Genomic DNA, 25,262 nt, shown 5'->3' on the forward strand with positions numbered 1-25,262 from the left:
CGCCAGATTAGATTGTGCCCTGAGGCAAACAATTATATATCACCCCTGATGGATTCTAAGACAAAAATATAAGAAAATCTCCAATTTCTATTTTGTTTTTATTACAAGAGAAACATTAATGCAAAACGATTACATAATAACATTAATTAAATGTTTGCTCTATGGGGATATCGCACAATAAAACTGTTCATAAGATCTTCTAAATTTAAATTATATGTCTACGTCGATTGATATAGTTGCTAGGACCAACCAATCTTTCTTGGGTCATTGCTATTCGCAAATAGTTTTTAATCAGTTTAAGCTTGGAAAAACTTCTTTATGCACTTGCTATGCTAACAGGAATTGTTAGCACAGCTGCATCACCTACCACAATATGGCTGAATGAGTGCCCTTATTAAGCCATGCCATGAGGCAGGCTGCCTCTTTGCTACACCCTGTCGATGGTACTATCCAAAATGCATATCTTGACATTTCTTCACATTAAACTGGCACCCATTATCTTTTGCCCATACTTAACAGCCTATTTAAATCATCATGCAAGCTCTCAACATCTCCTTGATTAACTATTACTCTACCTAATTTTGCATCATCAGCAAACAACTGAATATTTCCTTTCAGGTTAATTCCTATATCATTTATGTACAAATTAAACAGCAGTGGCTCAAGCACAGAGACATAGAGCACACACCATTAGTCACCTGCCTTCTCCTGGATTCTGTTTCTCCATATACTATTTTTTTGGGATCTGTCCATCAGCCATCCTTTTATCCATATCACCAGTTTCATATCCATCCCCCATTTGTTGCAATTCCATGTAATATCCTCTAAAACGTCTCTGCATATCCGGCAGAATCATTGTGTAGCCATTTCCTTTATCCAATTCTTTATCCAAAAATTACTTTATTATAAAAAGACATAAATTACTGAATGACCAATCCTTCACAAAGCCACGTTGCTCCTCTTACAGTATCATATTTTTATCCACTCATTCTTGAATTCTCTTTTTGACCAATTTTTCCAGATCTTTTGCCACCACGTCTGAGATACTAATTGATCTATAATTTGCTACTGCAGTCTTACAACCTTCCATATGCAAGGGAATTATTTTGCTCTCTATCTACTCCTTTGGAACTCTATCGAGACTTAAATTAAAGAACGTAGTCAGAGGTAATGCCAGTTCCCTTGCACATTCCCACAAAACCCGAGTTGATATCCCATCTAATCCTACAGCTGTCTTTACATTGAGATTCTTCAATATCTTAAAAATCTCCAATTCTTCCATCTCTGTTCCTACATTAGTGTCTGTCACATATGTTAAAGCAGTAACCTCACTAGGATGATATACCCTTGCACAGTGGTCACTCAGTAACTCGACTCTTTTATCTGCTTCTGTCACCTTGTGACCATCACTCATTGAGGTTGATCTTTCATAGTCATTCTTCCACTTACTTGCCACATAACAAAAGAACTCATTGGAGTTTCCTTTAGCCTGCTTGGCTAGATTATTCTCATAATCTGATTTTGCCTTCCTTGTCATGTTGGTCACCTTTCTTGCTTGGACCTTGTACTGTTAGTGAGTCGGCGGTCTCTCTTTATATACCCTCCACAGCATTTTCTTCTTCTGCAGCTCATGCTTAATGATATTACTCTTCCATCTAACTTCTCTCTGATTAACCCTCCTCACCTGAAGTACACAATTTAATACTGCTTCCTCTAGATGACACAACTATATCCCATGCACTACTAATATGTAGTGTTTTGTGCCATGGCACATATTTAAGCTTCTTCCTAAACTTGTCATAATCACCTGCCTTGTAGTTCCACATATATTCCTTCTTGATAGAATATTCCTCATGTTGTATAATCTTCCAATTCAAGATTGCATGGTCACCTTGGTTATGGATAGATCTTCTAATCCTGTGACCAGGTCCAATACTCTCATGCCCCTAGTCCCCTCCATCATATGCTACCTCAAGTAATTATCTCTTAGTTGATGTATAAATTTCATTTCCTTCTGCCGTTTGCTCTTTCTTCCTTCCAGTCTATATCTCGATAGTTGGAGTCCCCCCATTATAATCAATCAATCATGCATTTGGCAAATTAATACTCATTGTATTAATTTGCCAATGCATGTCTTTCAGATCATCCGTGGAACTCCCTGGCCTATAGCAACAACCAACTGTATATTTTGTCTTACTGGCCTTAATCTCACACCAGACTGCTTCAAATGAACAGCCACCCTCCCACATATGCCGGCAAAGGTTGGTCGATTGGTAGAGCCTCTGCTACTAATGGCTCAGTTAAGTAAGTTTGAGCACGGTTAGTAGTTGGAAGGGGGCCAATCGTTCGATGCTGTCGGCACACTCTCCCTCGATGAGTCTTTGGACTCCCTGGAGGTGTCAAAATAATAATAATAATAATAATATCTCCTATTCTTTTTGGCTGCAATTCATCTGCTATCATCGGCTTTACCCCTCCCTCATCTTTTCTATCCTCCCTGAAAATACTAAACCCTTCACATTCAGTCCCTGTAACTACATTATCTGCTGTTAGCCAAGTCTCACTAATGCCTATAACTTTTGGCGAGGATGCACTAACTGATGCTAAAAACTCCTCCTTCTTGTTCCTGATACTTCTGGCATTAGTTTATAGAAACTGCAGCAGCCCTTTAGGCCCCACCCACCTTCCTGAATTGATTACACTATTCAATATTTTTGCTCGAGAAACTAGATTCTGCACTCTCTTTATAGGTGCCTTCATGCAAACTCATCTGCTTCCGCCGTAATTGCTTAAATTTTCCTGAATTTGCTTCAGCATGCATTGTGAACAAAGCTATCTCCAGACAACCTACACCAAAACCATTTAGATGCAGTCCATCAGCACAGTACAAATCCAACGTCATTCCTTCTACACAATCTACATATAAGATCATTAATAGCTAGCAATGCCCTCCTCCTCAGTTCGCCTCTATTGTAGCACAGTAGGAAGCTTACAGTGTTCATCTTCTCGCTCTTCAATTTTGCCTCTTCTAACAACTCCTTTACATCTTCCCTCATAGAATATTTCTCGCCACTCAAATCATTTGTGTCACTCACGACAATCATTTCCTTTGACTTACCTTTTTATCTGGACAGGGTGACTAATATGTGCATTTTTGCACCAGTGAAACACGATTTTGTCACACTTTCATTAAGTACTCCCCTGATCATTCCCATATATATATATATATAATTTTCTCCTTAACTTGCTTTTCTTGTTTGTTCACTCGGTCTTTATTGTTATTTTGGACAATTTACTTCCTTCTCTTTTCAGCCCTGATAATCTCCTTTTCCCTTCTAATACTTTTGCGTATATTTCTGCATCATTACATTGCCTTCATCAGGGATCACAAAAACGATGATATGTGCATGCAGTCACTAAAACTGAGCAAATGATGCTGAAGAAAGGCAATGAAATATTGGAGAAAAGAGTGGCCCAATAGATCCAGGAAGACAAAGAACTCATCTTCCAACAGGATCTTGCTCCATACCCCACTTCAAGAAAAGTGAGAGTTCCTCAAAAATCACATCCCATTGCTTCAGTGGCCCAGTAACTGTCCTGACATTAACCCAATAGAAAATTTGTGGGATGTAGTTAAAAATTAAATTGTAATACAAAGGATAACAATCCATCATAAAAGTGTGGTTTCAAGATGCAGAAATAAGAAAAATGTGTTCTGCACATGGTGAAATCCATGCCTAAGCAAATTAATGAACTTATAAGGAAAAGAGGAGCCATTGGGTAAAGTTGGAGTTTAATTTTTATACTTATTTTCTTGCAAAATTAAAATTTCTCGTTAAAATCTGAGTGTTCAGATTAATTTGTTCACTACTGTATTTCCTTAGGATTTTCGTCAATTTTTCGGATGTGACCCGCATATATGGAATGGTGATAGATCTTGAGTAATCGCTGCTCTGAAACGGGGAGCGAAGGGGGGGGGATTGCAGTTACAGGGTTTAATATTTTGGGGGGATTGTAGCATTTGACTGAGAAAGTGTTCAGAATATAGTCGAGTTCAGTAGTTGTACACTGTTATCAGAACTGATTCATTTTGCCCTGTTATATAGGGTTTTTTATAGTCCCTTATTGTTGGGAAGAGGGTGACTGCTGGTGAATGTATCTACCCATATGTGTAGATTTTCTGCAAATGGATAATACTAGGGATCCATCAGGCTGCCATGTAATCGGTGTCTAGGAATGGGTGACTGTTGTTGTTGTTTGTTTTTCTTTTTTAAGGTAAACTGGATCCTGAGGTCTTGTTGTTTAGATGTATTGAGAAAATGTGGAGCGTATCCAGGCCATGTGGCCAAATGGAGAACAAATCATCTACGTAGCACTTCCCGACAATGGGTTTATGTGGGACAGAATTTAAGGCTTTTCTTCAAAGTTTTCTACGAAAAAGTTGTCCAGAGGTGGAGAACCCATGGCAGTGTAACATTGCTGAAGTTATTATAATTAATAGTTTAGTATATATTGCTATTTCCTGAAAAATAAAAATTGTGAGTAACTAACGTATAAGCCTATCTACCAGAGTGTATGCATGTAATAAAAACTTAACAGTATAGTTCTTAATAATAATTTTCCAGGTTTTTGGCATGGGAGCCCATCATCAAGATGGAGATCTGGACATTGTAGAAGTGCTTCAGAACTTTCTTTAAAGAGATGCTCATTTATGGTAATATCTTTGTAATAATTTGGCATCATTCCAAAGTATCCTGTGGTCAATATTAGTAATCCCATGTTCTGCTAAACCTGATTTGTTCCATTTCTTGGAAATAATCTAGGATTTATGTTCAGAAAGGCATATAGAAACACGTGGAACTGAATAGACTCAGTAGAGGTGTAATTTTATCTTTTGGAGATGGTATTGTACAGTTAATTGAGTTAATAGGCTTGAAAGATGTGGAAATATTGATCTTCTTTAGGGTATGAGAAATGTGCTCTGAAATGCCTTTAATGTATGAGATGGTGATTCAGGAGAAATTGGAAAGTCCATTGCAGTACTTTCAATTTGTCAATAAAGCTTTCATTCCAGCTGAAATATCCAGAATTTAATGAATTTGAGGGATCTAGACCACTGTGGGCCACAGCCCCCTTGGAGGCTGTTAGTTTTGTTGATGGGGGGGGTGAAATAATGAAAACAAATTTAAAATGTTTTAAGACTAAGTGTGCCATGTCAAATGTGTATGTAAGATGCTAAAAATGTAATGTTTGCATTTGATTTTTGTGATATTCGCTGTGTATGTTTCGTGTTGAATATAAATACAATAAATATTATAATAATATATGTCTGTATTACTATTTTTTTTTTTTTTGATGGGGGCCGTGAAATATTTTAATATTTCCAAGGGGGGCCTTTACTTCCATAAGTTTGGGAAGCATTGATCTAGACTATCCAATGGAAACTTAGTTGATAAAAATTCTAGTGTGTCAGCTAGAGATACATTTCTAAAAAAAAAAGAAGAAAAAAAAGTCAAGCTATATCAAAACTTACTAGTAAATCTGTGAAATCTTTCATTTTTGATATAAAGCTGCTTGTATTTTTAATATAAAAAAAATGAATGTCCAATTAAGGAAGAGAGCAGATTAGAAGAAACTTCAAAATTTTGTATTTGGGTAAGTCATAAATTCTAGTTAGTCTTGCATAGTGTGGTTTTAGTTTTTGAAACTATCCAGATCAAGAGAAAATACATTATCCAGTAAAGAGTGAAATTTGTTTAATTGACTCTTTGTGGGATCTGTGCTGATTAACTAATGTTTTATGATCACATAACAATATATCCATTTTCTATTAATAATCAGAAAAAGTCGAAAATGATAGTAATATCACCTTTTGTCAGCTTAGGTTATAATAACATTTTTATTTAAATACTTTTAATGGAACATATGCTAGACATATTTAAATAACTTTCAAGACTTATAACAGAAAAAATGGAAGTTTATTTAAGAACTCCAATATTCATCTAAGGTTACGTGGACATCATCAGCAACAGAGACCATTAAGTATATTCAAAACATCAATCACAATAATGAGTCATAAATCATGTGCATATTAGCTCATGTCTTGATTGCAGCTGAAGCACATGATTACACTATTAGTTCAAAGGAACAGTTATAAAAAGTTGGTAGATAAAAAAACAATTCAAAATAATTATTAATTAAAAAAACTTATGATTAATAGCAATCACTTCCCAAAACTTGGAGATTGGCACAGAGTTCTTTGGAATCATACAAAACTTCTTCATTCCAGCAAGTTCGAATTTGATCATCTAAACCTCAACCTATCAGACTGCATTTTAATCTCCAAGTTTGGGAAGTAATTACTATTAATTGTTCATAAGGTTTTTTAATTAATAATTATTTTGATTTTTTTTAACTACACAACTTTTTACAATTGTTCCTTTGAACTCTTGTAGTAACTCTAACAGTGTAATCATGTTGTTTAATTTTGACAGTATATATCAGAACACAGAATTATAAGTAAATAATTCTATTCAGTCTTTGTGTTGTTGCTACAATTTTGTTAAACTAGTCCCTTTGTTACACCATGTTGTTGTAGTCTCACGTAGTGTGACAAACTGTGTTTTTGTGCTCTGAAGATGCTGGTTATAACACCAGCGAAATATCAGCAATAAGTCAATAAATAATTATTTTGTAAAATCTTTTATGGGGAAATAAAGAAAATTTTTTTCTCCTGTATCAATTTTACATAGGTCATAAAATATATAAAATTAGAAGTGTATATAACCTGCTTTAATGTATTAAACTTTATATTATATTGTGAAAATAACTAAATGTAGAACTACAAATATATGTAACTAAAAGGACTAGACAGGATTATGCTAGTGAGCTGGAGGTGAGCAATAATCTATAAAGTCACTAAAATATAGGAATTTTCCTGCCAAGACCTAAAGTAAGTGTAGGTGATGTCAGGGCGCTTCCAGAAAATTTGGGAAGTTTGGATGGTAAGACAAGGGATGTCGAATGAAATAAAAGGGCATGATTGCGGGTGAAGGGGCTTTTTTCTCTAACTTTTCTGGAGTCTTGGGAGGAGAAGAGTAGGGGTTGTCCGGGAGATCTTGGGAAGTTCGCTGGTAGGTAATCCCAGTACGGGGGGGGGGGAGTCAGGAGAGGCCATATTCAAGGGAATCTTACAAGATGTTATTCAACGAAAGTACTGACTCACGGTACTTTTCAGCATATTAGCACATGTATGCTGAAACAGGAGCAGTGCCTAACATTGCCGAAGAACTACATCACTTTTCCAAAGGAGAGAACTTGCAAGACGACCGTCGAATGGTACCCGATCGCAGCTGTTTTGCAAGAATGAGGAAGGAATCAGCAGAACTCACCCATACCCTCGAAACCCTAGGACTTGACAAGATACTGAGAGCTAGTAAGTAGATTGCTCTATGTTAATGTCCAAAATTGTTTGTGTAGATAATCGATGCTAATCCTGTCTAATCAGTTGTAGTACATAGCAAAGAAGTTAGAGCTGAGCATTAGTCTGTATGTGCATAAATGAATGGTATAAGTTTGTATATTGCTTGTGTTAACTAACACATAGAAAGTGTTGCATATAATTTGTCTTGAATTTTAAAAAATTGAATGCAAGGCATGGGCTGAGGATCTTTCATGTGATAAGTTCAGTGTGAGATTTCTTTGTTTGATGTCTCAAGTGATTAGCTTTACTTCATAAATTGTGATTCAAGCTGATATGCTCATTGCTTTTTGTAAAATATTGTCTTAGTTAAAATAAACATGCTTTGTCTTGTAAATACCTTGCCTGATCTTTGTTAACAAATGCACTGTCTCACAAAAACTAATCGGACCGGTGTGACCAAGATAAAGTAACTGTACAATACAGAGTTGCTGAGATTGATGAATAGAGGGCTCTTATATGTGCTTAGCAGATAAATTCTCATAGTTGTAAAGAATTTAAAATTGACTTAGTCCTTGATGGCACAGTCGTTAACTAATATAAATTTTTCAAGGACTATTAAACACGAGCATTAACAATCTAAATTGAGGATTTGCCCTTGACTAGAGGTTTTTTCTTATTTCATGACACTAGCACGTATAAGGGTATACCTTACGATTTTTGAGAGGGCGGGGGTAAGTTAAGCGGATAACAAGTGGACTAAGGTCAAGTTATAGTATCAGACACGAGTTTTAAGATTAGAACATTTTAGGCAAAGATAGAGGTTACCATCTCAGAAGGAATTTAACATAAGCTCAAGTAGACACAGATATCAATGTAGGGGGGGGGGGGGCTCATTAAAGATAAGAGTAACTAGAAAACAAAGACAGTTACAAATGGAGCAAGTCGACATCACAAAATAAATAATAAATATCTACAATTTACTTATAATTCTGTGTTCTGATATATACTGTTTAGTGTAATCGTGTACTTCTTTAATCAAGCTAATATACACATAATTTGACTCTTTGTATAATCTAATTGGACATCATTAGGGAGATAAATAGTTTATCTCCATAATGATGTCCATGTAACGTTGGATGAAATATATTGGAATTTTTGAATAAAACTATATATTTACATGTATAAACTGTGAAAATTATTTAAAAAAAGATTCTTAGAGGATATTTGCATGAAATCTAAATGAGGAAAATGATTTGGTACAGTAGAAAATTTATGGCCTATAGCAAGATCATTTACTGTATTTACTCGAATATAACTCTTCCTCGTGTTTACCTCACACCCCTGATTTTAGTTTACGAAAAAATAAATTAAAAAGTTTCGCATATAGTTTGCACACACAAAAGAAGTTTAAAACTTTAAGAAATACACAGTGAATGTTATGGCAGTTTCAGATATTTTGGAATTGGTTGAAGAGAATTAGCATTTTAACTCAACAATCGTCGGCTTTGAGTCATGCAATCTGTTGTTAATACCGCACCAATCATAGAGATGGAAGCAACTAGTAGAGGAAATGTAGGAGTAAGGGCATTGACTTCTCGATCTTGGATTGCATGGGGATGGATTAAGAGACCATCATTAGAACAGTTGTACAACTGGATTTTGAAAGCTCAGGACATGATTTTGCAAGAAATAATTAATTTAATTATTTCTTGCAAGTAGTGGGTTAAGTAGGTGAGTAGAGATATAAATCAGGAACTACAGCAACAACACAAAAAAAGCATTATGTAGAAAGTATTAAAAAAAAAGTGATCAAACGTATTCAGGAGCACTACAAGGTGCAGGTAAGAAGGATGACTGGTATAGTAAGAAAGCATAAATCAGATTGAGAAAATTAGCTAAACAGGCCAAAGTAAATTTAAAAAAAAAAAAAGCTGACTTTAATCAATGCTGATGGTAAGAAGGTGACAGAAGCAGAAAAAAAAAAGTTGAGTTGCTGAGTGATTACTTTGCAAAAGCATATGATCCAGGTGGAGACTGCAGTTACTGATGTGAAAATTGAGATAGGTGAATACAGCTTGTATTCACCTATCTCAATTGCTTGTCTGCCTATATTTTACGCCAATGTGCAAAAGAACTAGCAGTGCCTCTGATGTTGTTTAATCTAAGTCTCAGCTCTGGCAAAGTTCCAAGGTAGTGAAAAGAGGGTAAGGTGGTTATATTACATAAAGGTGACTCCGAGATAGAAGTAGCAAATTACAGACAGTTAAAGACAATATCTCAAGAGTGGTGGTTAAAAAGTATTAGAAAAGTTGGTTAAAGGTAAAATCCAACAGTAGGTGGATAGGAATATGATACTCTGTAATGGGCAGTGTGGCTTTATAAAAGGTAGGTACTCTCTTAGGAATTGACTCACATTTTATAAAAGTGACAGCAGAAATAGAACACCATGATACTGCGGGACTTTGCAAAGGCATTTGACAAAATGCCACGTAGAAAACTAGTACAATAGTTGAAGTAATTAGTAATGGATATGAAGCTGGTGGCATGGAAAGGGGAGTGGCTGGCAGATATAAGAATAGTATATGGTGGAGTGAAATCTAGGAGAATGAGGGTGACTAGGAAGTGCTTTAGCTCTGTACTAGGGCTGCTATTCCTTGATTTGTATATTAATGACATAGGGAATGATTTAAGTGGGGATTTTGAGTTGTGTGTTGATGATTCTCTGAAGGATAATGGTAGTCAATTTATTATTGCAAAATGTAAGATTATGCACTTTGAGTTGAAAAAAATTACTGTGTCTCACATTGATGGTACTGGATTGCAGGAAATTGAAGAAGCTATGGATTTTGAGGATCATGTTGGATAGTTGAAGTTCAGAGAACATATTGCAAAAGTTGGCAAAATAGTTAAACAGATTATTTGGATATTAAAGAACACACTTCAAGTAAAGATAGAGAGATTAATTATAAGGCTATGATTTGGCCACATCTTGACTACTGTACATAGATTTGATAACTAGGGTTTCTTGGAATCAAGAGTTGAAGATAATTCAGAGATGAGTAACCAAACTGATGATAGGTCTGTGAGATGCTCTCTCTGAGGATAGATTGAAAGTCTGTGGGTTGCAAAGTTTAGCTGATAGGTGGAAAAGAGGAGACATGATATAGAAACATGAGTTATTAACAGGGTTTCTGTAGGAATGACACAAAAGAAAGTTTTCAATACATGATGAATAGAATGAAAAAATGAGGGTTTATTCCTGGAAGTGTAAAAGTAAAAGTGTGTGTGGACTAGATTTTTTTGCTTGGAGAGTGACAAATTGAGTGGAATGAATTGTCAGAATTAGTAGTGAGTGCCCTGACAGTGAATTAGTTTAAGGAAAGGTATGATAGGTACTGTTGCAATCTGTATGTAGGTTAGTGTGAGTCTCCCATGATGAGTCTTCTGACTTCATGGAGATAAACCCTTTAAGACAGTGGTTCTTAACCTTTTAGTAGTTGCAGTCCCCTAAGTATCCTAAAATATTTTCATGGCCCCCTAACTTGTAGTAACATAATAATAATAATTAAACTATTTTTGTTTTAAATAGTGGTTTTAATGACTGATTATAATAACAAAAAAAAAAAATCTGAAAACTGAAATCAACTTTACTTAAATGTATTTTAATGAGACCTCTATTGTTGAACACTCTCTACTAATTTGTCTATGCTTACTTCGGTTGTGTTACTCAATGCTATTTGCATGCAAGAGTATTCGGAATCGATTTTGTTGTTTCATTTTAATATTTAGCATTGTGGAAAATACCTTTTCACACAAATATGTAGAAAAACAAAAGGCAACAAATTTTGAATGGCAATGGTTAACAGGTGCAGATATGTATCCAAAATTGGACCAAACTTTTCCTCTGAAAAACAGAGATCAGACTTAAATCCTTTATCAATTCCAGTAGTGTGTCATTGTTCATTGGTAATAAATTTGTATTTTCACAGTTATTATATGGATCAATTGGTGGTGTTGCCAGCAACAAAAGACTTGTGGTGACTCCACAAAAGGAACTACTGCATTAAACTGCATAATTCAGATTACTAACAATGCAAGTTTGAAAAAAAGTAAAATGAAGAGCAAAAAATAATTATTTTAAGAGGTTTCAAAATTTTAAAAACTAGAAACGTTCTATAAATTTTCCACGGCCCACTTGTTAAGAATAACTAAAAGGGATTTAGGCCCAATGGCCTGTTCCTATCTAATTCCATCTTTTCCTTGGTTGTTCCTGACTTCAATATCTTCCAGCTGGGTGGTATTAGAGTATTTTTGGAGGGTAGTGTTGAGCTGTCCCTTCTTTCAATGTGTTCATTCCACTTCTTTTGGTATTTGTATACTTTGTCTTTATGTATTTTACATATTCCTGTGGTCCTGGAAAATATAGCCTGCTGTGCTTTGTAGAAATTTCATTTTTCCAGTTTCTTTTTCTCCCCTGCAGATTTTATGGTCCTTAATTTACTTCCATAATTGTAATATAGCCTGATTTTCCTATGAATGAATGAATACAGACATCATCCATGTATCTCATAGAATTTAATGCCTGTTGGAAGAATTGGTAAGTTAAGTAATGATTCAAGATGTGCCAAAAATAGTTTTCAAGGTTGCTGCTTATTCTTTTATACTTAGATATGGATATTTTCTTGATATGTAAAGAAATGATTTTGCTTAACTTACGTAACTTCAATAAGCAAAAGGATTTCTGCTGGGAATAGTTGAATGCAGAAGCTGGAATGTCCTTTATGGGCAGACTATTGTGTTTTAGGATATCCATATTAGCATAGAGAGTGGGGGGGCTGCATTGAAAGAAATTAAATATTATTGAGTGGTAGACATATCCTTTATATTTGAAGTAATTCATCTGCTTAAAAAAATAATAATTTTTTTAAAGATATATATTTTATTCTGGACTCTGCATGAATGCAAGGTTTAATATATTTGCTTTATTATGTTTTGGGTTGTATCTAGTGGCAGTTTCTTGATAAATGTTTCTGTCATTTACATTTATTGTTCATAAACTAAGCTTCATACAACTTCAGACTTTCTTATTATGATGGCAAATTACAGTCAAATTATATTTAATGTACAGTTTTTGAAATTAGCTATTGATAATAAAAATTCATTTTCAGGTTTCATCATGATGACTCCTCAGTTATTTATCAACTATAAATTGAAATCTGTTGCACATTTACCATGGCGTATGCTAACATACAAGTTCCTGAATACATTCATCGATGACATATTTGCCTTTGTTATTAAAATGCCCACCATGTATCGATTAGGATGTTTTAGAGACGGTAAGTATTTTAAAACTTTCACACTGATAGGAGATATTACTTTTTTTTAAAAAAAAATTTTAAATAATGTGATAAAGTAGTTCAGTCTCAAAAAAAATAATAAAAATCTGAACTTGGATTTCTGAAATTTTCTTTGTAGATTTTTTAAAAATTTCTCTAACGGAATTGAGATTTTATTCTAATCATTGTTAATTATATTAAAGGAACACAGAGCCAGGAAAATTTAACAGTAATTTTCTGTCTTCAAAAAAAAAATGTAGTTGATCTAACATGTTGACTGACTAATTTCTATGCTTTTTTTTTAATTTTTTTTTTTTAATAACATGGTGTTAACATCAGGATATATGTGACATTTCCATTTGTGTATATTCTGTGATTTCATAAGCAGTTTTTTTAACCAGTTTAACTAATGAAGTAGATGTAATTATATATATATAATAATATAATACAATATATTATAGTATTATATAGCATATGCCATCAAAAAAAATTTAGGAGTTATTCACAGTATAGAAGTAAAAAAATATATATATAATTTCAGTATTTTGCCTAATAGTAATTGAACCATTGTCAAGGAAAAAAGCAACATGGAAGAGAAAGAACTTTGAATAAGAACACAGGATATTAAGCAATCATTCAGTTGTTTTGAATATGCCCTCTAGGCACAGTCAAATAGCTTTTTTTGAGATTTAATAGCAGAATTACGTCTCCCAGATGTTTGACAGTGCTTTGCAATCATATTTGTTTAGGTTAGGAGTATTCAGCAAAGCATAAGTGGATTTCTAGAATAATCTTCAGTTTTGAATTGTAATCTTGACGTAATGGTCTTCCTCCATCTAACTGCACATAGGGTATCAAGCACATGGTGTACTAATCCATGTTGATACATGACTATAAAATTTTGGTGTTCTTCTCTCCTTTTAGTGGCAGACTGCAAGACTATCCATAATATGAGGGTTTACACTGACAATGTATTCTGTATACTCTGGATACTTATGAGTGTACTTTATCTTTTGGAGAAAGAAAGAAAGGAAATGTTTTAATGTTGGTTTATAAAAAGTTTGTAATTGGTATCTACTGATTATTTTTTAATACTGATTTTAAATCTTTTCAGATACTTTGATTATAAGGAGCTACTACAGTTTTGGAGTGATCTAATGATTCTATTAGGTTATAACAATCTGTTTATTTTATTAGAATTGTAACCATTATTAATGAAGTTATTGGAAATGTAGTCTAATTCTTTTTGGAGTAAGATTTCATTTGAGCAAATAGCTCTAGCTCACTATGCTAATGCTTTTATTATGGCATCAATTTATGCCATGATGATCCGATTAATATTCAGATATCAGTTAGTATGTGTGCGGATTTTCTGTATCTAAAAACAAAGAAAACAGTTATTAAAATCTAAAGTAAATTTTATTCTAGTGTTGGTTATTTAATTACACCAAGAATGTATCTAAGGAGTTTCAGCCATGTATCCAGATTGCAAACACATCATCAACCTGACCGAAAGGGGGGGAAGTAGTGTAGAAGAGTTTACTTTTTCAAGTTTCCATGAAAAAATTTGGAAGCATCAGTGAAAGAGGAGAGCCCATCTGCAAATCATCCCTTCAATTCGTGGATGTATTTTATCATGCCAAATAAAATAATTGCATCACAAAATGAGAGTGCAGTAATATCAGGAGGGAACTTTTTGATTGGTCAGTTTCTCAACTTTGCATCAGTGATACCTGTATGAAAATCATCCAGTATAGTATTTTATAATTAGTATGTGGATACTCTTGTCATCACATCATATGTTAAAGTTATCTTGAATATTACATTTTTTATGTTGGGCCCATATATGAGAGATTGGCTGGTTAACCTATAGTACTTTAGTACTGCATATGGGTAGTGGGGATGGGAAAGGAGAAACTTGTTGGCATTCAATTTAAAAGCCTGTATATTGTATTCCTTGGGAAATACATCGGGGGGAGGGGGGGCTGTTCCACAGTACAGCAATAGCAGAGATGGAGGAGGAGGAAAAGAAACTTGTTCTGTGGGTTTAAAGGTGTACTGTGAAAGAATGTTGGGTGGCGGCTGTACTACGTGTTCCAGTGGGCTTAGTACAGAGTGGGGGATTATTGATGCTGTTTCAGATGAACATTTTCCATGGAAATATTTATAGAAAATATACCAATTGTAGAGACTAAATGTCTATGTGAAAGGGGGGGGGTGAGTGGGTAAGAGATGGATCATTTATCAGTCTAATTGCTCTCCTCTGTATTGAGTCGAGCATTTTTAGGAAACTTTTAGGAAACCCACTCCAAATGCGAGAACAGTAATTGATAGCTGGATAGAATTGTGATTTGTATAAGGTTAACAGCTGTTTTGAGGTGAAGTAACATCTTTAGCGAAAGAGAAAGCCTGGTTTTTTGGAAGCTGAAGATGCAATGGCTGTGATGTGTTTATGCCAGGAGAGGCTTGATGTTAAGGTAATTCCAAGAAGAGAAATTTCATCTTGTCTGGGAATTTGAGTGTTATCAAAAATAATACTGGGAGGAAAATGGTTCTTTTTTGAGGGAAATAAGACAGAACTGAGTTTTACTAGCGTTGAAGTTGACGAGGTTATCCGAGTCCCCATTGGAGGCTGGCTTGGAGGTTCGAATTAAGGGAAGTTGTGATTGATGTTCTGTGGGTTAAAGTGAGTTGTGTAGGGTAAGGTTTATCAAATGAAAGGGAGGAGTGCAATGTGCTGTCATCTGCAAAACTGTGTATTGGGTTGGAGGTCAACTGGAAGTAGGTAATTGATATACAGAAGGAAGAGGGTCGATGCGAAAACTGAACCTTATGGGACTCAGCATTAATTGGATGATGGGAAGATAGGAAGCCATCTATATCTGGAAGGGTCATTGGTAAGGAAGAGATCTAGGGTATTTGGGTTATCTGGTATTCTGGTATGTATTGAAACAAACATTCTTTCATGGATACAAATTTGAGAGACTTTGATAACGGAAACTTCCAATTTACCAGTGGATATTGCAAAAATTGTTTATTCAATTTTTGCAATATCCACTGGTAAAATATATAATCTGTCACATTAAAATGCTATTGAACTTTATATACATTTTATTTTTCCATAAAAATTAAAGTTTTAAAAAATGCAGCCCATGTAAGTGTAACAATTACGTTTGGCCCATGGCAGCATTTAAGCTGTGCACATAGACTATGTGGTCTGTCTAAAATGCATAAAACAGACATTCCTTTGCTGCCAGTGGTCAGTTGCATTGGCAGTCCTGCATGTAAATTGTCAAAACTTTTATGTAACCTACTATCCTGGAAATGAAAAATCTCCATCCTGTAAAAAGAATACCACAGATTTCATTGCTGAAGTGAAAGAACTCCACCTTCTCTGCTCTGATATCATGATGAGCTTTGACATTGTTTCCCTTTTCACCAATGTTCCATTAGATATAACTATTCAACTGCTCTCTAAGAACTTTCCAGCTGACATTCTTAAATTACCTGATTTTGCTATACAATTCTGATACCTTTCCTGGCAAGAAAATCTATACAGGCAGGTGGAAGGTTGTGTCATTGGTTTCCCTCCTATCTTTCAAATTACCTCACGGGATTGGAGGAATGTCTCTTCACTGATATCATTCCTTGTCCTTCCTTGGTTTCATTTTGTTGATGTCATGTTTGCTATTTGGCCATGCAGATTGGAGTTTTATTAGAGTTTCTTAGATAAAATTAATATCCTTTTCCCTAGAATTAAATTTGTTAGGAAAGCAAAATAATGGCGTCCTCCCATTCTTGGATTCACAGATTAAGAAGGAAACGAATAACACTCAGCTTTTCAGTTTATAAGAAACCTATGTTCACTGGAAGATATATTCTTCAGGAGTTTTGCACCACTTTTCACAAAAACTGAGCACTGTCACACAGTGTCTATAAAAGACATGATTCTGAACATCTAGTTTCCATGCAGATTACAGTGCACTGTGGATAATTATTCTCCTACTAATTGCTCATCATTGCATACTAAGAGAATCTCCATTCTTTACATAAAAGGAATCTCTGAATGCATCTCAAAAGTCCTAAAAACTTTTAAATTCTAGACAAACTTCAAGTCAATAAATAGGATTTCCTCAATCCTACCTTCTACAAAGACAAACTTCTGCACTTGGCTCACCTGGGAGCATACCAGATTTCTTGTTTCTGCAATCTCTAATATTTTGGCCAGTCTGATTGTACCATAGGTATTCGATTTGACAATCTTTACTAGCCACAGGATCATATGGGACAACACAAAAATTCCTCACACAAGTTCTTTCAAATTTGAGAGACTCTTCAAAGAATTTTATGAAGCTCTTCAGAATCAACCCAATCTTAATCAGAATGATGATCTAAAAATTTCTAAATTCTGAGAAATAGTCGCATGTATTTCCTGGTTGATTCATTTGAATACTCGTTTTTCTTGTATATGTTTGTACAGTTCTAGGAGCAGATATCTTAATTTAATGTTAGTAGTCAATTTAGTGATTTTCTTATTAAACCTGCTCTGTGCCATACACTTTTACATCTTCTAAAAAAAGCTTTCCTTTGCCTTTAGGTTATGCTGGTTTGCATGTAATTTAATGTCTATGTTCCCACAGGTTTTAATAGAGTGGCAGAACAAAAGCAATTTATAACTTTTGTTTAATTCTTTCTTGCTTCTTGTAGCTTCAGATCTTGGTGTGCTGCTCTGATGTGATGAAATGCTCGTCAAAATATCAGAGTTTTACATTAAATTCCTTATTTCATTAAATAATTTTACATGTATAGTAATTTAGGTATAAATTTCAAATGAATAGAATTTGTAATGTAACAATGACATTCTTTGTGTTGTGTTAAAGTTTGTGCTGATTTTTTTTTTAATAAAAAAGAAAAGAAAGATAAGCCTCATAAACTCAAGGAGCTATACAAGCTCATCCAGAGCAGACTTTTATAAACATCCATGCCCACGATCTCACGTTAAAATGAATCCATAGCAGCCTCTTGGTTGGATAACATATGCTATCCACTTAGCCATACATCATCCCCATCAAATTCCTGATGCGTACCCTCAGGAGAGTACGTGATAATTATGATAGTACTACATGAAAAAGTTAGTTACACTATTACTAACTTCTGATCAACAATTTTGCTCCAAATTAATCTGTTATCAAGACTCCAACATTATCAGATCTTATATTTCTGACTTTTAAGGCACTTTTTACTGTATCAAGTAAGCTACATCTTGGTCTCTTCTTCTTGATCTTTTCCTGCCTACCTGGCAGAGAACACTTATTTTGCTAATCATACCACCTGAGATTAGCTCTATTAACACATTCCTGAACGCTAACAATGACAAATTCTTTCGTAACATCCTCATTTTTAATGCGATACTGCCATTGATGCCATCTGTTCACTCCGCTAATCTTTCTCATAACTCTCATGTCTTTGTTCTCCAGTCATTGATCAACCATTTTATTTCTAACCCAACTCTCGGATCCATAAGTTAAAATTGGTTTGAACACTTCTTGTATACAACTAATTTAGTGTTTTGACTAATTTCTTTCTTATTCCATATAAGTTTGTTCAGCTGAACTTCCTATACTAGCTTCCATATACTAGCTATACTAATTCTGTTATCTAATTTCCATATTTAATTTACCATCTTCACTAAAAATTGTGCCTGAATAGATGAAATGTTTTACTTGTTATACAGATTCATCATGTAGGATACAGTTGATGTGTTTGTTGTTTTCATTGTCTTTGTCTTTTTATTACTGATTATCATACCAATTTTGATATCAGATTTAATATCACTTTCCTTCATAATGTGATCGATATAGATAATCAATATCAGTGGAGATAATGTGCACCTTTGTTGCACACCTGATTTTACATCAAACCATCTTCCTGTGCCTCCTTCATTTCTAACTGCTGACTCACAGCTTAAATAGAGACTATAAATTGATCTATATATGTCCCATTTACACCATAAAACTGGGGCATTTTGAATAGCTTTTCTCTTGGCAGCTTGTCATATGCCTTTTCCAGATCAACAAAATTTAATATAAATCCTTGTTATAATCCCAAGATTTCTCAACTATTTGTCTTGAAGTGAAAATTTGATCCTGACAACCTCTGTTTGTCCTGAATCCAGCTTGTTCTTTACCAAGCTTCCTTTCCACAATTTTTCTTACTGTTTCTCAAGTATATTTACATAAATCTTACCAGGAACACTCAATAGGAAAACAACTCTGTAATTCTCACATTGTTTTATTTCCTTTTTTATCAATGGGTACTATGAGAACTCTGCTCCAGTCATCTGGGATTTGACTCTGACCAGACCTTCTGAATTATGCAATCACTGTAAAACTTCTATACCTCCATATTTGAGCATTTTTAGTCAAATTTCATCTATTCCAGCTGCCTTTCCCCATTTCAGGTATTGTTTGATAACTTTTTCTACTTTAAGTATGTATATGTATTCTTGACTGCATTCCTGTTGGGAATTTCTGCCACTGTGCTGACTCTGCTTGTTTCATTTAGCAGTCTTTGAACATAAATCTTGGCCAACCAGGCCAGTTGTATTTATCTAAATTATATATAGGACTAGCTCTGTTATAGACTATGGGTTGAAGAGGGGATGTTTTTGTATTTTTGGAAGGCCACTAATATGAGCAATTACATAGATGATGGGTATAAATTTTTGGTTATATCAGGAGGCCATGTTTTCTACCTTTTGTATTAACTTGAAAACTCTTCTTTTGGGAGTTCATAAGGTTTCTGTTAGAAACTTAATTTGTAGTTTGGTCTCTTAAAAGTGCTAATGTCTTTCTGTTACATTTGGAGGTATGTATTATAACAATAAAATGTCCCTTATCAGCTTTAGTGATGATTTTCATATTTTTTGGTGATCTCAGTGCTGTGTTCGCTTCTGGGTGGCTTCGGTCTTGTTAGAATATGAACTACATCAAGGTGAACATTATTGATTAGTTCATCAGGTAAATCACATCTTGATCTGTGACTGTCGTAATATAAATCATTGGAATTTCTCTGGGTGATATATTACAAAATTAAATCCTTTCCTAAGGGTTTAGTTGACTTAGTTAAAGATACTGAGGATGAGTTGACAACAGTTTTATTCATTTGCAGAGAAGTCTTTATTTTTGTCTTTCGTCAGTGGTAAAAAAATATCATATTTCATATTAAATCAGTTCTGTTTTGGTAATCATTTTATCAACAAGATGGTCTGTTATTCAATACTAAAGTTGAAATAGTTTATTTTTTTTAATTCTGAAATATTTTTGCCAGTAATATTGAGGATTGAGTTTCAACCATATGCTCCTATTTGCTCCTGAAGCAGAGCTTTACTTGCTCTTTTTTAAGTTTTCTGCTGAATATTAGACAAGCTAATAGTCATTAGATCACTTTAAAACTTAGTAGTAGTAGTCAGAGGAATATCTTAAAAGATTTTTAAAAAAAAAGTACTCATTAAATCACATATAAATTTCTTATACTGTTATTTACTGAGTATTTTTAAAACCAATGATTACACTAGCTTCCCTTATTCATTCTCCAAAAGATGAGGTGTACCTTTTTTATTTTTATGTTGCACCCACCCCTCAAAAGGTTATTTGCATACCTGTAGTACATGTACCTTAGGTGAGCTAAGGTTTTTTTTTCTTCTATGTTATCAATTTTATGTTTTTTGTATTTTTAATTTATTTTTTTACATAGTCCACAAACCAAACATGGAACTTGTTCAAACCACTTCAGGCTTCTAATAAGCAGGGCTATGGTCTCGCGGTGTATTCAATGCATATAGTATACATTATCAGTGTAAACTCCCATATTATGAATAGCTTGACAGATCTGCAGCTAAAAAGGGAGCCTCAGAATAATATATCCATATACTGATATGGACAAAGTGGATTATCAGACCATGTGCTCAGTATCCTACATGTAGTTAGATGGAAAAGGACAATTACTTTAAGTTTATGAATCAAAATTGACATATTATTCTTAAAATCTGCTCATGCTTTGCAGAATAGTCCTAACCTAAATAAATATGTTTGCAAAAAACTTCCATGAAAAAAATAATAATAATAATAGTTAAAAATCTCAAGAAAAAAATTTTTCGTATTCATTTTACCAACATCCATGGCATCAGAAGTAACTTAAATGATGTGCATCATCATCTTCTTCAGTGATCATCCAAATATGATCTTTTTTGTTTCTGACTGAACCCCAAATTTCTATTAAATTTACCACAGCTCATCATAACTGTTCAAATGACATCCTGCATGGTTCCTTCATGATAAGGGAGGTGCTTATGCCTTTATGCTATCTGATAATCCTTTCTAAAATATGACTAACCTAGAATTTCACCTTTTTGACTCTCCTGTGGCTTAAAATTTTTTTGTCACATTCTGTTTCATTCATCTGCTGCCTCTATTGTTTGCCCAATTCAGAAAATCATTCTGATTTCTTCAACTTCCTATCTTCGAGGATCGATTTCATTCAGTCAAAATTTCCAAACAGTGAAGTCATCCTTCTTTACAATTTCAATGTCTGCAATCCTAATTGGCTTCCTTTATCAAATTTCACTGACCAAACTGAAAGAGTGGCAGAGATTTTTGCTGTAAGCAATGACTTTAAAACAGATCATTCATCTCCCTACCAGAATTACCAGCAATCCTCTTCAATCACCCAACACCCCGGATCTCTCTTAACTAGTTCTCCTTCCAGATACTATGTTCAGGTAACTGCTTCTCTTGGTAATTCAGACCACAATCTCGTCCAAGTTTTGTCTGTAATGTCTTTCCTTCAGCTATTCACAACCTCACGTGTTCTGGCATTACAACAATGCCAAATGGGAGGTGACATTTACGCCTCCTTTCCATGGTCAGGCTACTGTTTTCATTCTTCAGATCCAGATACCTGTTGTGATCTTGTTACAGAAATAATTCATATTGGAATAGAAACTTTCATTCCTCACTCTGTTTATTTTTCCCAATCCATATCTAAACCATAGTTCTCAAGAATAGCACAAGTGGCTTGAGACAAAAACACCAGTTTTCTTCACAGCCTATACAGTTGCTTGCAACACTAGTAAAACCACTATTAAAAGAGCAAAGTCTAAATTTAACAAGGAATAAATGTAGAAAAACTCACTGCTTGTGCCACTCAGCTGCAGCTTCTGGTCCTTCACCAAAGCTGTTACACTTCATTATCCTTTTGTCCATCTGTGCTACCTCCTCTATCTTACCCTAATGATAGCATTGTAACATCACCTAAAGAAAAGGCTGATGGCTTGGCTCATTCTTCTCTTCCAACTCCTACCCCTCCATGTCAGGCACCTGTTCGTAGTGAAGAAGACCTCCCAGTGGTGGTACTGGCTCTTTTCATCCTTGCATGTTTTCTTTGCTTTTCTTCCTATATTCTTCAACTACTTCTCCTGAGTCTTTTTTTTTTTTTACTATCCTATCTTGCCACCATGTTTGCTATTCAGTGTGACCTGTGGACATCCAGAAAAGGAGGGGGGGATCTTGGTACACCACCTTGGCCTCTACTCTGGCAAGACAGGTAGTCCAGACAGATCATTCAGTTAGTGGGTTTGACTGAAAGAGTCAAGGGTGCTGCAGTAAGCCTCCTGTTCCATGGTCCAAGGACATGGGACAGGAGAATACCAGGACATGATAGGGAGCTCTGGTGCCAAACTAAATTCCTCCTGAGAATGAATACTTCTTCATCCTCTTATTTATGGGGAAGGGGTTCAACAAGCTCCAACCAAGTTCAGAAACCACATTTTCATCAAGAGTACCAAAGTAAGAAACAAAGAAAACATCAGAAGCTGCAATAAATACCACTCTTCTTAATATTTCATCCAGAAACGTTTGGCAGAATCTCCAAAATTTGTAAAGAAACTGCATTCAGGAGCTAGCCTTATTGAAGCAGCTACAGTAGCACAACTATAAAAAATTACTCCATCAACATCTGTCAGGAGAATACCAATCAATCACCCTGCACAAAACTTTTAACTTTCTAAAAGCATAATACCCAAGTGACCTCCTTGATGTTCCTGGTGAAGAGATATATTCTGAACTAAAGGTTCAAAAGACCAAAACCACCACCATCTGTCAAAGCAGGATATCTTAACTCTCCAGTATGACTCTGTATCCCAAACCCCCTTACGGTGCTTTAAATATCAGAAATATGGTCATTCTCAAACTACCTGTTTTGGCTGAGCCATCTGTGCCTGATGTGGCAGTTCAGAACATGAGAATAAAGACTTTAAGAGCAAAAACACCAAAATGCTCTGTGAGGGAGACCACCTGGCATACTCCTGAGCATACAAAGGTTGAAGGATGAAAAGGAGATACAAACAATAAAAACAGAGCAGTGCATTACATATGAGGAAGCAAAGAGGCAGTATACCACAACAATAGCAACAACATCTGCTAAATCCTCTTATGCTGAGAAGGCAACTGTAAAGACAGTTTCAATTGGACATTGATCCTGCCTTGTCACAACCACAAACTTCTCTGAAAGATATGACTTGCTCATTATCTTTTTTGAGTGAATGAAAGAGAGAAATCATTATGGATTCACTCCTGAAGATCCTCTTATTGAAAAAAAAAAAAATGGAATGTGCACAACAGAGGATCAGTGATATGCCTCCAGATCCTTTATTAGATTGCCCATCAACAGATAGCATGGATACTGCTGCTTCCTCCCTCCCCCCTCAAGAAGATAAAATAATTACTATGCTGAGTGCCCTTGAGGATGTACAATTTGACAATCTCTTGGATATTTTTCCAAGAGAAGAAGAAATGATGGATACTGGGCATCTACAATTCCGAAAAAAGAAAAAAATCCAAGACTAATGAAAACAAAATGCTCATCAGAGGAAGCCAGATGAATACTACCAAAAAGAAATAATGGAAACATTACCGTGGAATCATCATCATGTATTCTGACAAAACGTGGAAGACATCAAAGCTCTCTTTTGCATGCAGGAAACATACCTAAAGCCAGGGGATGATCTGATTCTCCATAATGTCACCATTATTCATAAGGACAGGACAAAGGATGGATATACCCATGGAGGAGTCACCATCTTTGTGGGCAACCATATCTCCTTCCAATAAATCTATATTAACACCAACATAGAAGCGCTTGCTATAAAACTCTTGGTTGGAAACAGAAATATAACAGTATGCTGCATCTACCTCCCTCCTGCAGCAGATATTTCTCAAGATGACTTTGATGTCATCTTGCAGTTTCCATCCACCATATTTTTAATGGGGGATTTAAATGGATATAACACTCTATGGGATATAGGTGGACAAACATTAGAGGAAGAGTTGTTGAGCATATGCTTTACAACAACAATCTCCCCCTCTTAAACACGGGAAGCAATACCTTCCATTTGCCTACCCAAACATTCATTACCATCAACTAAACTATCTGCTTTCCCTCCCTTTTCCCTCTGTTTAAGTGGGAAACTGATAACAGCCTATTTGGGAGCAGTCACTTTCCCATGATGTAGTACATGGGCACCCATGCACTACATCATAGTGGAAAAATGAGCAAGCTGACTGGTTCACCTTTTCTTATTAGCAGATTTTGATTCTGCAACATTCAGTTCATCTCTTATCAGTGATGCAGTGAAGCATGTAATAGAATGTATTATAGTAGCAGCTATAACTGCAACTCCTAAAACATCTAGTCGGTTTCCACATTTTCCTAAGCCATGGTGGAACTATGATTGCATGGCAGCCAAAGAAGCCCAGAAGAAAGTTTGCGGTATTTTCCACAGGTACCCCACAACAACAACAGCAACCCTGACAAACATGCATGGGCTCGATCTAGATACATTCACTGCCAGAGCTAGAAAGAATCTTCGATCCAGTTTACTTCTATATCAAGATTCACCAACAGAAGAAGGAAGGGGGAAAAAATCTGGAAACTGAAAAGGTAGATATATCACCTGCCAGCTCTCTATCCTTGAGCACAATGGTTGCACAGTAACTGATCCAGCAACAATTGCTGACACATTCAGTGAGACTTTTGCAAGTCATCGGCAATTTCTTCTCATCTCTCTGAGTTCTTTTTCCCAAAGAAGCAAAGCAGAAAAATAACAAATCCAGTTTTCTTTGAATACCACAGAATACAATAGGCTATTTACCAAAGTAGAACTAAAATCTGCTTTGCTTAAATGTTGTCTGACTGCTGTTGGACTTTAGACCTGATAATATCCATTAATGATGGCAAAACATCTGAACATCAACCATGGATCAACTGTTGTACCTTTATAACAGAATTTTCTGTGAGAGCATATTTCCAGATAGTATAAGGTGATTATAATTCCATTTCCAAGCTGAGGAAGGAAATCCACAATTCCCTAATGACCACCATCCAATTGCTCTGACCAGCTTACTTGTGCAAGATTCTGGGGTAAAAATGGTTAACTCTTGTCTTCT

The 25,262-nt window shown here is 35.1% G+C and overlaps 1 protein-coding gene across 1 annotated transcript in view; it reads left to right on the plus strand.

Annotated features, from left to right (window-relative positions):
• Nucleotides 1-25,262, plus strand: part of LOC150101700 (putative lipid scramblase CLPTM1) — a 283,907-nt gene that overhangs the window by 247,320 nt on the left and 11,325 nt on the right. Inside the window, exon 11 of the mRNA XM_090399981.1 lies at nucleotides 12,592-12,759. Within this exon, the coding sequence (XP_090256107.1) occupies nucleotides 12,592-12,759 (168 nt within the window). The remainder of the gene's footprint in view (nucleotides 1-12,591; nucleotides 12,760-25,262) is intronic.

This window comes from Typopeltis vanoorti, chromosome 11 (genome assembly GCF_054136105.1).
Source record: "Typopeltis vanoorti isolate ZY-2024b chromosome 11, IOZ_Tvanoo_1.0, whole genome shotgun sequence".
Lineage (NCBI taxonomy): Eukaryota > Metazoa > Arthropoda > Arachnida > Uropygi > Thelyphonidae > Typopeltis > Typopeltis vanoorti.